Source organism: Dermacentor silvarum, chromosome 5 (assembly GCF_013339745.2).
Source record: "Dermacentor silvarum isolate Dsil-2018 chromosome 5, BIME_Dsil_1.4, whole genome shotgun sequence".
NCBI lineage: Eukaryota > Metazoa > Arthropoda > Arachnida > Ixodida > Ixodidae > Dermacentor > Dermacentor silvarum.
In genome coordinates, this window is record NC_051158.1 from 66,575,435 (window position 1) to 66,590,134 (window position 14,700).

The 14,700-nt window shown below is 43.9% G+C and overlaps 1 protein-coding gene across 2 annotated transcripts; it reads left to right on the top strand.

The window, feature by feature from the left end:
- The first annotated feature begins 434 nt into the window (after window positions 1-434).
- Window positions 435-14,191, top strand: LOC119453434 (cytosolic Fe-S cluster assembly factor NUBP2). 2 transcript variants are annotated; one of them, XM_049668152.1, is made up of 9 exons: window positions 435-554; window positions 976-1,100; window positions 1,459-1,547; window positions 2,430-2,539; window positions 3,662-3,816; window positions 4,816-4,926; window positions 8,595-8,664; window positions 11,076-11,206; window positions 14,027-14,191. In XM_049668152.1, exons 1-8 carry the CDS (start codon window positions 530-532, stop codon window positions 11,198-11,200), a joined length of 810 nt encoding a protein of 269 aa, XP_049524109.1. In that variant the 5' UTR covers window positions 435-529; the 3' UTR covers window positions 11,201-11,206; window positions 14,027-14,191. The 2 variants fall into 2 exon arrangements, with proteins under 2 accessions (XP_049524109.1, XP_037571394.1); XM_037715466.2 differs by having other exon boundaries at window positions 436-554; window positions 13,999-14,191.
- The last annotated feature ends 509 nt before the right edge of the window (window positions 14,192-14,700 follow it).

The window sequence follows — 14,700 nt, forward strand, 5'->3', positions numbered from 1 at the left end:
GCAGTTTCCAACGGCGCGACCTTGATGCGGCCCAATCCAGTTCGATCGCAGCGCCGCCACAGTATTTTTCCACGTCGGGCGCCTCACTGCAAAGCATGCGCCGCCCCAGGCGCTCGTCCCACTCGACCATATTCTAGTACACTCTAGTGTGAATGAACATTGCAGAGTAACAAATAGCCCCGCGCACAGCTGGCTGTAATGCAGGCCTAGTGCAGTTTCACGTTAGCCAACACAAACCCGCATTTAAAAATAGCGCGCTTCTTACATGGTTATATGTTGCTTATTAGTCTTTTGTAACTACTCCAAATTCAATACATTTCACACTTGACATTCCTAAAGTGACTTATTTACTACAAAAATTGATTTTAGCTTGAGAAACTGTCGATTAAATGAAGTAAAAGAAGTAGGTAATTAAAGGGGGCAAGGTCTATCATTTATCCACCTGCCCCTGGTGGATCCTCACTGCTGATTGCTGCTGATCATGCGTATATCTCTATGTAACCGGCGCATCTTGTAAAACTGCTAAAACATGGAAGCTCGAATGGCACAGTCAGGTGAGCTGCTGGAAACCGGGTGTTTCATTATAAACCACGCGCTTTTACTGCTGATCGCGGGTGACTTTGTGAAGCTGAAATAACAGGCTAAAAGAAGGCTGGCATTCACAACACACCGACGCTCCTTGAGCGCTTGGGAAATTTCTAGCACAAACCGAAACTTTGTTCAGCCCCCGTCACATGTGGTGCGGAGTTCGTTTGATGCTTTCGCACTGATGACTTTTGCAAGAAAAAAGAACGCTTGTATCGCGGCAACAGACAACTTTTCGATACCCGTTCACTTGGCGTGACGCTTCAGTCATCGCGTTTCGATTGCTCTATCGTTCGTTGGCGTCGCGCCTATGACCGATCTCGTTACTGTAAAGTAACTATCCTATCAGTTACTGCATGTGCGACTCTCACAGTAATCGATGCCTCGCAGGCAATGGCGACCGCATACTGGCCGGTGTACAGCACGTCATCTTGGTGCTCTCCGGCAAAGGTGGTGTCGGAAAAAGCACCGTCGCCGTGGAGCTGGCGATGACGCTGGTGTCAATGGGAAAGAAGGTACGGAGCTGCACAAATCCGCGAGTTGCTCATTAGCCTCAGCACTGAACATGTTCTCAGCAAGTCCTGCTGCTACTAGGATCGCGTATCCTGCTGAACGTATGCTCTGCATATGATCGCCTGCGAAATGCCGCATGACAGCGCGAGACCAGCAGAAGTAATGATCGGTTATCTAACGTTTCAAATCTTCGAGTTCTCGATTAATTCGCCTTACCATCTGCTAGCTTCCTTGGTTTTCCTAAGGCAGAGCGACTGCCGTGAGGCACCGGTAAATATAGTTTCCTTAAAGTTTCCTTTTTCTTTTTTTTATGCTCGTTAAGGTAGAAATGGTTATCTTGTCATTTGACATTGACCGCAGGTTGGCCTGCTGGATGTGGACCTCTGTGGACCCAGCATTCCCAAGATGCTCAACCTGGATGGACACAGCATCCACCAATGCCCACAGGGGTATGAACCATAGATCTTCAGAGAACATGAACATGAAAATCTTGACAGTTCATGTAGGGCATCCTACAGTTCGCTTTTAACCTTTTCAGGCACTCTGTACACAATTGTGTACACCAAGAATGTGCATCAACAGCAAAAGCTTTGATGAAAGTCATGATATTTACAATGTGTCGCATACATCTTGGATCGAAACACTTCTGATTGGAATTGTGCTGCAAGTTTGAATAACATGTTCAAAATGTCTCAGTAAAACGAGTGGGAAAATAGATGGTTGGGTGTTTTTGCTCAGTGTCAGTATGTCGTTGTATGTAACAGGTTAATTTTTTAATTGTTTTTCAATTTTTTGCAGCAGGCATAATTTTAAAGTGGCTGGATAGGTGCTTTTCAAGCCTGCTAGACATGAAATAGTTCGTGTTCTGGTATCTGATGTTGCAGTAATGAGTTTTCACATAAAGTCCACATTCTGTAAACTTTGCAAAACTCACTAAAGAATGTAAAATTCTTAATCTATTCTACAGCTGTATGTTTTTTATAATTCTGAAAATGCTAGAAATGCGGGGAAAGTAATTTTTCAATAAACAGAATTAATTGACACCTGAGAGGGAGAAAGGGAATACCTGCATAGCTTGAATGCATCAACTTAGTAGGAAGTAATGCATGATACGACACGGAAGGTAGAGCTATACTCGTAAAAGGCAAGCATCTTAGTCCTTCGTTTCTAAACTGAGCTGGAATCAGATCTCGAAATATTAATTTGGTGTTCCCTTTAACAGTGGACCAGTACTGTACCTTTCTGGGAATTACTTGTGATTCTGTGAAGGTTTGCGACAATCCTAAGATGGGCCCATAACAGCCATGGTAATCTTTTGGTGGCTACTGCAGGTGGGTTCCAGTGTATGCAGACGCCAGCCAACGACTGGCCGTGATGTCCATCGGGTTTCTGCTGTCTGACAAAAATAACCCCATCATCTGGAGGGGGCCCAAGAAGCATGGTCGGTCACTCCATTGGCAACATGCCCATTGAAAATACTGGACTATGCTCGACAGTGAAAATGCTGGACTATGGTTGAATCTGAAAATGCTGGCCTCGATCATTACCACAAGCATAAAGTGCGAGTTTGGGCTGGTTGGTACATCTTGCATTAAAAAAAAAGTAACAGCTCAAGACACAGGACATAGTAAGGAGACGGACGAAGCACTGCAGAAGACAGATGAAGCACTTCGTCCGTCTCCTTCCTATGTCCTGTGACTTGCGCTGTTACTTGTTTTTAATGCAACATGTACCAACTGGCCCAAATTCGCACTTTATGCTTGTGGTAATGATCAAGGCCAGATAAATTTTTAAAGATATGATCAGGGGTAGGAGTTTGTAGGTTCTTGCAAAGTCTTCAGAGCGCGTGGATTCTTTGATGCTGCTGTTAATGCTTGCTAACTGTTGTATTGCAGTGCTAAATATTTAAACATTGCACTTGCTTTTTCCGCTAGCCTATTTTGTTTATGTTTCTTAACCTGTGTGCTACCTTGTGCGCCACCCCCCCACACTTGGGTGTGTCATAGCACATTTCATCTCCAAAAGGTGCTCTGAAAGAAATTAAAAGAAGACAAATGAAACAGGTCTTTTTTTTTTTTTTCATGGCGTACATATAGAATGAATAGCTGTGAAACTTTAGCTATATTTAGTTGAATTGTGGAATTGTGTGCACTTGCCATTACAGCCTGAGAATGTTGGGAAAAAATCCAATTGCACCGTTGCTCTCTGGAAGCATTGGTAACAAAATGACTTGAGGACCATTGGTCGCAATTGCACTAATCATCTGCATTGCTCAAATAGCGTTCACAGTGTCATCATTTAATGGACTACCAAGTCGCTGCCAGCTTCACAGCTTGTAGCTAAAACCAAAGCATGTCAGAAGGGAAAGCCGTCAAATGCTTAACATATGTTGCCGTTGGTTCACTGAAACGTGGTGGTGCCTCGAGCACATTTACAATTTAAGAGAAAGGGCAGGTGATGATAGTTTTCGGAACAATGGCAAAACAAAGGCGACATTAAAGCCTCGTTAACCTGATCGTTGCATTTAGTGGCAGCAGTCAGTAAAAAAAATCCACGTATGCAGCCATGATCCGGCAGTTTCTTGCCGACGTCTGCTGGGGCGAGCTGGACTACCTGGTGGTCGACACGCCTCCAGGCACATCGGATGAGCACATGTCCACCGTGGAAGTGCTACGTGGACTGAACCCCGACGGTGCCATCCTAGTCACTACACCGCAGGTGAACATTGTTACGCCGCGTCCACGTTTTCTTGTCCGTGTTCTTGCAGCATTCTTTGCGACACTGTCAGTACGTATGGGCCAGGAGCCCCTACAATCTCTTGCTTCGGAAATCTCCTAAGCTTGGATTTCGCAAAACACGAAAAAACTGTTGTGGCCTTGTCTTCCGGCCTATGTGGAGAACCTTGCACGAGAAACATATTCAGAAATTAAGACGCTGTGCCACAAAAATGGAATAGCGGTCAGAATGAAATAGGTGTGGTACAAGTTGGCTTATACAGTGGAACCTGATTGATACGATTCTGCGTTATACATTTTTCGGGATGATACCTTTTTTTTTCTTTTCCCGAAAGTACGATTTAGTTGGATAATACGTTGCTTTCGATGGTGCGATTTTCGGATGATACGCTTTATTTTCCGGTTCCCGTGTTCCCGTGGAGATTGTATCAACGAGAGTTCACTGTACTGTATCTGAACAAATTCCTGCGCAGCATTTATATTTGCTCCTAAAAAGCAACATTCAGGAAATTCGTGGTTGGGCAATCAACAATACGGAGTTGGACTTCATTTCATCTGTGAACAATCTAGAACCTCAGTTGGTGCTAGTTGGATAACTACACTTCGGGGCATCGACAGCATAAAATGGCATTTTTTTTTTTTTTTTTGTAGCAACTATATTCACCGCGATTATCTGGTTGTTGTCTGTACTTAAAGCAGTTTTGGTTCCGTATAAAACTTGATTGGAAGTTGGTACCTGCTCTTCTGTGCAGGTTTCTTGTCCATGACTTTTCTGTAGCATTGTTTTCCTGAAGTAGACCATCTTTCTTCCAAGATGGAGACAGTCCTTTAATGCTTAGGATAATAATATCGCTTGAAAAGCCGGTTATGTAGTGTCTTTCGTCGCTTGGTGCATTAGTTTCCTCATCTTTGTGCCATTTGCTTGGTAGTATATACTTGACACACGCAGTTATGTTCTCAAAAGGTGCTTTTTGGCGTGCAGGCGCTGTCGGTGGCAGACGTGCGGCGTGAGGTGACCTTTTGCCAAAAGACGGGGCTTCCTGTGCTGGGCATTGTGGAGAACATGAGTGGCTTCCTCTGCCCCAACTGTTCGGTGAGACTTGGCACGCAACATTTTGTATAGACAAACTGCAAAGTGCAGCAAAGCGTAGGCTTGGCGGCAGTGCCGTCACACACAGTAAAACCTCGTTAATTCAGATATTGCGGGACCGAAAAAAATGTCAGAATTAACCAAATGTTGAATTATCGACGGTATCCGTAAAAACAATACGCGAATGCTTACGACGTCAACACACTTTTATTTAGTGAATGAGTGGTCAAATCCTGTTGCTATTTTGCACAAAAGCAGATCGAAAGGTGAAATTCTCTTCATCTCGTGACTCACTGCCTCTCGCAGCAGTGATTGAGGCCTCGTGACTTCCTTCCTGCACGGCCGCAGCGCCCGCCTTCTTTTGTGACACACTTTGCACTACCACGCGCACATCCCGATTATGTTTTTGCCAGTGAGCTGATCGCCAACAAATCGTCTGTCCATTATTATGTACCGGTGCTCTTCATCCTCAACAACTTTGCACCGAGTCAAAACGAAACAACTGTTTGTCGCAACCGCTGCGGAGGAAACTGCGGCCGCTATTGATGCGGTTATGAACGGCGATCTTACAGTGCTGAAGGCACGCAGCTGACTCACGCATCGAGTCAGAGCGGAACTACCGTTCGCTGACACAACTGTGGACGAAACCGTGGTAGCTATCAATGCGATCATGGATGGCGACTACGCGGTGTTTTAGGCCCGCGGCCGACGCGCGTACCAAGTCAAAATGAAACTACTGTTTGTCGCAACCGCTGCAGAAGAAACTGCGGCCACTAACGACGCAATCATGGATGGTGACTATGCAGTTATGAAAGCCCACAGCCAGCGTGGTGTTATGCATGGCGGTAAATGCAAGGTACAAATAGGCACAAGGTGTTCTGTCATTGCTGTCATTCATGTACGATTTCCGCTGATGACTATGGCAATGCGGACTCTGCCACTTCGTTTCAGTTGGACGCTAGCGCCACTTTTGCTCTTGTCACATATTTGTCACATATTTGCAGCGAGCTTGCCGTGCTCCGAAAGTTGTCTGATTTAACCGATGTGTGGCCAAATACATCCGAATTAACAAGAGTTTGATTGCATTAAATAATGCATACGCGGGCTGGCGCCACAGGACGAGTCCGAATTATGTGATTTTCTGAATTAACAATGTTTTACTGTACCATGCTGGCAAAAATATTTTCAAGAAACTCTGCAAGCCTGAGTTTTTTCAGAAGGCAAGATTAATAGATCAAAACTCAAAACTTACTTGGCAAAGATTTTTGTGCAAACTGTCAAACATCGAAGAAGAGAACAGTAAATGCAGCCGACTGCTGTTTTTGTTGGCACTGTACCTGTTGTTCGTACTGTACCAATTTGCCCAGTTTTTTATCTTCTTCTGTGCGTGTTCGTTTGCTAAGCATGCAGCTTGTCTGTATGGGACTTTACTGGGGCATAGCCTCCTGGATTTTTACAATGCCTGCCCAACCATTCTGCAATGCATGGAAGCTAGTGGTTCACTGCAGCGACACCTCATTTCGAAACATTTAGCACTTGTTGTCACTAGAGTGTGGACATTTGTTGGGCACTGATGCCGCTCCATGCCTGCTCCTTTGCTTTTGCATGAAGCATGTAGCACTTACAATGGCCTATAGACAGACCAACTAATGGGAAAGTGGCGCCCTCTAAGTGACACTCGGGTTTTGCATCACTGGGCAAACAAACCAATTCTCTGAGAGCATTCGCAGGTGTCTCTCTGTCTGTCTGTCCATCGATCTGCCTATCTGTCCGCAGGCGAGCTGCACAACTTGTTCCTTCGTGAAACATCTACAGTAACTGAGATCAGCTTTCTGTCGTTAGTTTATGCACTTCCTCAGCATGTCGGACAACAGCAAACCAGACGTGGCTACGACCAGGGTGTTGAACTGAAAATATTGCTGGTTCGGCTCGGGATCAGGTTTCTACCTATTTTCTAGCTCGGTTCAGGTTCATCTCCAGAGCATTAAAATTAACCAAGTGTTACACATTTGTAAAACGTGAAGGCGAAAGCCTGTCGTCGCACCGACTGGTAGTGGGCCAGTGCCGTCGCAGAGGCAGGGGCAGCATGGGAATGCTGGCATGATGAGCAGCATCGGAGGCAGCTGTGGAAGAAGACGAATGCACGAGCAACGGCACCAGCACGTCTCTGTGACCACTTGACTTTTTTACTCACAGAAGCATCGACACAGGCTTTTTCAAGGTTGTTTGAAGGTCATTGGGCGATGAGGCATATAAGGCTTCTGCCTTAAAATGTTGCTACGAAACAGCAGAATTGACCAAGAGCAAGCCTGTCGCGATTGAAGAGATGAAGAGGGCGACGTTATAACCTGGAAACTGACTTATACGCGACTTATACCTGGCGACTTATAACCTGGCAACCTAACCTGACTACAAGTTCAAGCTTTTCAAAAAAGCTTTATAAGCTTTCATTGTATTTAGATGAAAGACTCACTCTGTACACCAAATTCTTTCATATGTTTTCTTAATGGGTAAGGTTGCATCACATTCTGAAAGTTACATTGAAAAATTATATTTGAGAAAAGCAGTCCAAGGGTGGGGGGTTTGATTCAAGTAACATGCAGGAATGAGATATGAGATCTTGGCTCCAATGGCACTGCACATGCACCATGTATACTTTCACTACATTGACGCTGGATTGGGCATACATGTTTTATGCAGTTGTTCCTTCTCAAATCATTAGTGTAGTGATGCCGCTCTCTCCACTTTGAAAAACCTGGCTGAGTTTTAGAGCAAGCGTGACTGCTGTATGACAAGGCAGAATTTTATGCATGCACTATATGGGCAACCAATTTTTAGTCTTCAGCAGGTATCTCTTTGTGAGCCGAGCCAACATTTGGTACTATGGTTACACCACCATTCACATTTTAGCCCAAAGTTTCATCATGCACATATCATATTGACCCGTTTCGCGGCGATCCCACGGATGCTGCCATGTTTGATGATGTGGTGACGCGTCCATTGCTTGCCTCAACTGCCTCCGTTGCCTCCGTGTTTACAGTAGATGTGTACGATGCTGGTGCGGCTTAGCAAACCTCTGTTTCGGGAGATATCGTAGACGGTGACTGGGTGGATGACGCCAAGCTTTGGCCGCAGCTTCAGAGAACATGCAAAAGCGCTTTCAGAGCTAATTAGGCTACGTCCAAATGACGCGAGCAGCGTATATGGTGCTTGTTCTAAAAGCGGGGCTCAATATGTATTCCAAGCTATCCAAACATTCTGCTCATGCTAGCTCCATAGTCTAACTGTACTCATATTTTCCATGTGAGAGCATTTGATTTCATGAATCCATTTCATTATGGGTCGGATAGCAAACAGATGTAGATGATATTCTACTTGAGGTTAAGAGGAAGAAATGGAATAGGGCTGACTGTGTAATGTGTAGGGTAGATAACCGGTGGACCACTAGAGTAACAAAATTAGAGCTAAGAGAAGGGAAGTGCAGTCGAGTACGGCAGACAATTAGGTGGTGTGATGAAATTAGGAACTTCACAGGTGCAGAATGGAGACAGATTATGCAAGGACAGGGGTAACTGGAGGTCACTCGGAGTGGGCTTTGTCCTGCAGTGGACATAAGTAGAATGATAATGATCTTGCTTGTAAAGGAACAGTGGCTCTTGTTGATTTTTCAGGAATGCAACAATGTCTTCTCCAGCGGTGGCGGAGAGGAGCTCGCCAAGATGGTCGACGTGCCATTTTTGGGTGAGCACCACTTGTGCCAGGTCGCAGAACTGAAAGCATAAATTGTAACTAAACAGGCGTAATAGAGGAGTCTTTGCTTCAGAGCAGAGCCAGAAAGAGAGTAGGGTCTTTGGTACAGCGCAAACTCTTCGGCACTCGTCATTCACGTATCGGTTGTGTTTGTGATCATGAACATACAGTTATAGTAGTGGAGAGGGTCACGTGTTTGCAACCTGCAATCATTTACAGGTGGTGAGCTGATTAGTTGTGCAATTCAAACCTTGATATAATTCTGTTGCAGTAGTAGCTAGTTGTTACGTAGTTAATCTAGGTGCTATGGTACAGACATTTGTGGTGTACATTTCATGTGTCTTCATGTCCTCGTCTTTCTCGTGCCATAGCATCTAGATTAGCTTGGTACAACAAACACGGACGATACAGCGAAATAAATTTATAATGTTATTGCCTATACAGTAGAACCCTGCTGATACGTTTTTCACGGGACCGTAAAAAAAAAAAAAAAAAAAAAAACGTAAGAGCTGGGAAATGCAAGAGCCGAGTAATAGGAAAAATTGAGAAATGAGAGTAGCGCTGAACTGCACACCATACTATTTTAATTCTTACGTGTGAAAAAGTCGTAGTTTCACCTGAAAGCCGAAGCATCGATTGCGATAGCAAATTAGTAGACAGCTATACAATGTAAGGATAGTAGTTTTATCGTCCGTATAAACTTGTAAACATTCGCTTATTAACTATATTAACAAGCATGGTGTCAGCGCCCACAGGCAAACATGAACACATCACACGCGATGAGTGTGGACACGCGCTGTCAAACGCTGGCGTGAGGAACCGCCGCTGCAGCAGCGAGCGAAGTGACTTTAGTGCTGTTGTCTATCGCTTCAACGCAAACTGAGCGCCGACAACACACAGCACGCACAAAGCTACGAGCTGCCGACGCACCTACACTGCCTAGACTCTGCCTCCAACACAGATCGCTTTCAAGGTACGACCCCCTTGCCACCACGCAGTACGCAGTTGATGCACCGGGAACGTAACAGCGGGATTCTACTGTATTAGTGTTATGGGGAGATGTTCGAACAAGGGGTTTATTTACACTACATGGAAAGATGTTGAAGTGGGGCCACAACAACAAAATGGCGGGACAGGCCACACTTCGTCCTTCTTCTTATCCGCTACACGTCAACAGCTTCTTCTACATAAAATTGGCTCATAACATTCGCACGTAATTCATGTATGCTTGTAACGACTATCAGATATAATGAGATTTGACTGTGAATAGCAAATAGCAAGTGAGATAGATTAGTGCTTCAAGGTGTTCCAAGCATCACCCTTACCGAGAGCCTAGCTTTGGTAAGTGAGAAAATGGCGTAAATACCAGACCACTGGTGCCTCCAGCATGATCTGTTTATCATCATCATCGGTAATTTGCAGTGAAGCACTGATCACAAACAAGTTCATTATTATGCTTTTAACATGAAAAGCAGTGCAGTTTGGCCAATTTGCTGTATTTTTTTCTACGGAACTTGCCTGTGCTACATGTTCACATTGCGTTGGATGCGCCATATGTTGAAGTGTGGCGCCCCCTTTGTGTAGGCTTCTGAACCAATGCTGGTGGTAGCGTCCAGCAGAGCAGCACTTCTGATATTGCCAGTTAAGAACACTTATTCGTCAAAGGCGACACTAATTGCATAAGAATTGGGGGGCCCGCTTTCATTGAAATTTTTTCTCTGTAACTAAGTCATCGCACGACATAAGAGAAACGTTGCAAGGTTTCTAGAAGTGCATCCCGTCATTAAGCGTATGCCTTTAGTGTAGCTTCAAAGGGGCAATAAAGAGAGAGGTCATTTGAGCTGTATTAGTAAATTACGCTTCTACAATACCAAAAATTGAAGCACTCTTACCATGAGTGGACACTTGATAACCCAGAAATGATGCAAAAAATGTAGGACAGGTGGCGCCGCCACCTTTGAATTCCCGCACCAGCTTGCCGTGATGTCATGGATTCTGGCGTCGTCTGCGTGGTCCTTGTAAATCATTTATCGGTAAAGATGGGCTACATCGTACTCCAAATGACCCAAAGACTGGAATTAGCACAATTTGAAAACTGTGCCAGGATGGCCAGAGTACCAAAAAAAAAAAATGCTTCGAAATCTGTGACGTTGCACTGATTTGCCGGTGCTGGGGTTTTGGCATGCAATTATAAAAAATTGGAGTTTGACCTTCATTTTTTTTCAAGTAGTTAACCTCGTAACGTGAAATTAATGAAGGCAGAGTTTTAAAAGAATACTTCATCAATCTGAACCGATTTAGTGTTTCTCTTTAGTGTCCCTTTAGATAGTTGCATGTCTCACACAGGTCTTGAGAATGTATAGTGTACTACCGATTCCTCGTTCACAATTGACACGTTACAGGACGCATCCCCTTGGAGCCGAGGCTCGCGGAATGCATGGAGCATGGCACCAACTTTATGGAAAAGTTTGCCGATTCCGCCACGGCGGCAGCTTTCAAGAAGGTGGTGGCAAAGGTGGCGTCATGAATAACGGTAATTTTGGCTGGTTGTTGGGTTCACGGTGTTAAACATTCCAGAGTAGTACTGGGGCTTTGAGAGATGCCATAGTTGTGGGATGTGAGTTAATTTTGGGGCTCTTTGACTCTTTCTGTGCTATATACTAGTCTTGCTCACTCAAACCTCTTTTCCGATAGTGACGAGTCTCACTCATCCATGGATTACCTTCGTCCACTGAGCGCCACAGACTAACAGCAGTACTTTTACCATTTTGGTGTGAATACTGTGCTACTAGAAAGCACAAGCTTCCCAGAAAATTGATTTCTTGTGGGCTTGGTTGGCGGAAACGCTAGCGGGTCTGGCGCTCCTGGGTTTTAAGAATAGTGGCACAGAGTTAGGCAGCTGTGGCGGCGACGACAGCGCTTTTTAGTGCCGTCGCCACCGTTCAGAGCATTAGCTTAATTATACAATTGTGAGGACGAGTTTGAGCCTCTGGTGACCTCTTGCGTGGACGCGGCTCAACGTGAACACTTTCCTTTCTGCGTTCCTGCAATTTTCGTTCCATGAATGACACATCACACAAAGTGCAGCAGAATTACACTCATCTCTGTTTCACATTGTGGAGTGTGGACTGCTTCTGTCACCATGCCTATCTGCAACTGAAAAACACGAAATCATCCATAATAGACAACACAAAGTAAAAAATGAACTGCTGATATTCCAATAGCAAAGACAATGGATTAGCGAATAAAATAATCTGGGAAGTTTTAGTGGCTTCCTGAAAAAAAGAAAAAAAAATGGCATGGAAAGGGTTATCGTGCACTTAAAGCACGGTACATGAGCATTTCTGCATTATGCCATCATTGTAATGTGGCCACAAGAATCAAACGTACGACATCATGCATAGAAACAGAATGCCAAAGCCATTGAGCCACTGTGATGAGTCAATACCAGCACCAGCATAATACCACGCCAATACCATGCTGGTAACATGCAGTAAAACCTTGTTGTAACGACATTGAAGGGGTAGCCAAAATTACTTCGTTATACCCACTACTTTGCTATATCCATTATTGTACTACACTATCAATATATATTGACACGTACACATGTTTATCTTTCACTGGTGGCCGCTTTCAACATTGGCTGACAAATGTTAAACGTTATCGCTCGGCGCAGGACGCGCCTGCATTGGAAGCTTCTCGGACGTTATCGATGCTTCTATCCGTCGTCTGTGGTCACCGACGCCCATGTAATCTGATTGTATGAGCGACGCGAATTGTCTAGAACTTTCTGGAAGACACGCGGGCATCAGGGATTAATCTGGAACCTTCGATGACTCAGGTATAAAAGCCGACGCGTTTCGCAGCTGATCAGATTTTCGACGATCGCCGACTGTGTTCGCCGCTATCGTTGTGCTTTGAGTGTACCTTGCTTTTGTGGGCACAGGTTCGCCCAATAAACAACCAGTATATATGGGGATTTCAAGGGAAACTTCACTTATTTCATTATATCCGTTATTTCTTTACCTCCAGTTTTCTTATAACGAAGTTTGGCTGTACAGCGTGTGCAAGTTGGAAGTTCAACAATTGAACATGCAAATATTGCATTCTTCGACCTTCGGTTCACCTCGAAGTACACTTTCGGAAAGTAAGGCTAAGCCATGCATAAAACAAACTTGTATCAGATGGCTTGGTCTTGACAGAGCATGAAAGCGTCATTGCATTAAAATTTCGGGTTAACCTTTATGCAGGTTTTGAAGTAGTACAAGCAATTTATTAAGCCCAGAATACTTTGTATGTCTAGTTAATGTCATCAGTCATTATGCATTTATGGTCTAGTTAATGTCATTGTTCAGAGAAATCCCACATTGTGCACATGCAAAAGTAATTTTCTGATATCGATGGGGGCAAAATGCGAAAACACCCGTGTACTTAGATTTAGGTGCACGTTAAAGAACCCCAGGTGGTCCAAATTTCCAGAGTCCCCCACTACGGCGTGCCTCATAATCAGATCGTGGTTTGGCACGTAAAACCCCATAATTTTTTTTTTTTCATTTTCTGATAATTTAGTCAATATATAGTTTTTTTAAATGTCAACAAAAAAAAAATTACCTGGGGTCATATAGCACAAATCTACTCATTGACTTGGATTACTCGAAGAGGCGGACATTATTTACACTGGGAATCAAAATGCATTATTGACTAATTAGCAAAATTTCACTTAGCAACCTTTTAACTAATTACTTTAGTGCACATGTTGCAATGTATCATTTAAGGCCAGTGATTTCGCAAAGCCCATCCACTTGGAATGAATTTTGAAGCTAGCAACAGTCTGGAGATAAGGGCCGTCAAATGTGTGCTGCAAATGCACTGTTGTCCCTCTTACTTTTTTAACAAAACACCTTTTTTGTACATTGAAGCTGTAACAACTACACATTTCGTCGCAAAATGTTGGAGCGCCTATCTTAAAACAGGTGTCCTCCTCAGAATTCGTTCAAAGTAGATATCACTTCTGAGGTCACCAGCTGCAATTTCTAAATTGCAATATGTGCCATAAAGTAATTAGCTTAGAAGTTAACTAGCGAAACTTTGTTAATTAGCCAAATATTCATTTTGATTTCTCGTGCAAATATTGTCTGCCTCTGAGAGTAATGCAACTCAAGTAGTAAAATTGTGCTACATGCTGTGGGTGATTTTTAAACATTCTGTTAACAATAAAAAAAAAAACAGCACGTGTTGTGTGCCGTCTTCTACTTTTTATAGTTTTTGAAAGGTTGATTGAGACAGTTAAACTGTTTGTTTCATTGTCTTTTTCTCTGTCTCTAGGTTCTTGTTCTATATGCCATCGAACTAGGAAGGCTGGGCAGCCCAGACACCATGTGAGCAAGTCTGTGATGCATCTGAAGAACGTTCACAGAAATTTTTACCACCAGAAGAGACTTCTGCAAGATGTTGGAAAAGACATATTTTGCCACTCTTTGCCTGTACCATAGTGTAAATAGAGCTGGCTTTCATAAACTGCCTTGTTTTATTCAAAATCTATCAGAACACCACTTCTGAACTGGTGCGCGACCTCCTAACATCTTGATGCCAGCTTCATCACATTATACTACTGTAACAGTGTTGGTGATTCAGTACCACTGCACTAAATTTGGAGCTACGTTATCATCCTCTGGCCTCTTAATGTGTTTTACCTGATGAACCTGATCAAGGTCACATGATGCAAGGGCACCGAAATGAAGGATACATCACGTTGTGTCTGCACCGAACTTTCTGACAACAAAAATCACCAAAGTGGTACAAGAAATGTCAATGGCACACCAACAATATAGAGTAGAGCCTCGTTTAAATATTTTGGAAACGTATGATCCAAAGTCACTAAAAAAATTTGGCAGTTTGCGGGGTTCGAGCGGCACGAGACGTGCTTTGCTGTTTTTGTGGCTTCAGCAAAGTTACGTTTGCGCTCCTGGATCAACAGCTTCTTCGAGCAGGGCATTTTGGCAGCAAGTTTTTATGTGTCCACTCGGC

Excerpts from the sequence above, each read along its gene's own strand:
- LOC119453434 (XM_049668152.1), top strand. The coding sequence starts at position 530 with ATGGAAGCTCGAATGGCACAGTCAG. Across the intron at positions 1,548-2,429 it reads ATCCACCAATGCCCACAGGG|GTGGGTTCCAGTGTATGCAG; the intron begins GTATGAACCATA and ends TGGCTACTGCAG. Across the intron at positions 3,817-4,815 it reads TCCTAGTCACTACACCGCAG|GCGCTGTCGGTGGCAGACGT; the intron begins GTGAACATTGTT and ends TTTGGCGTGCAG.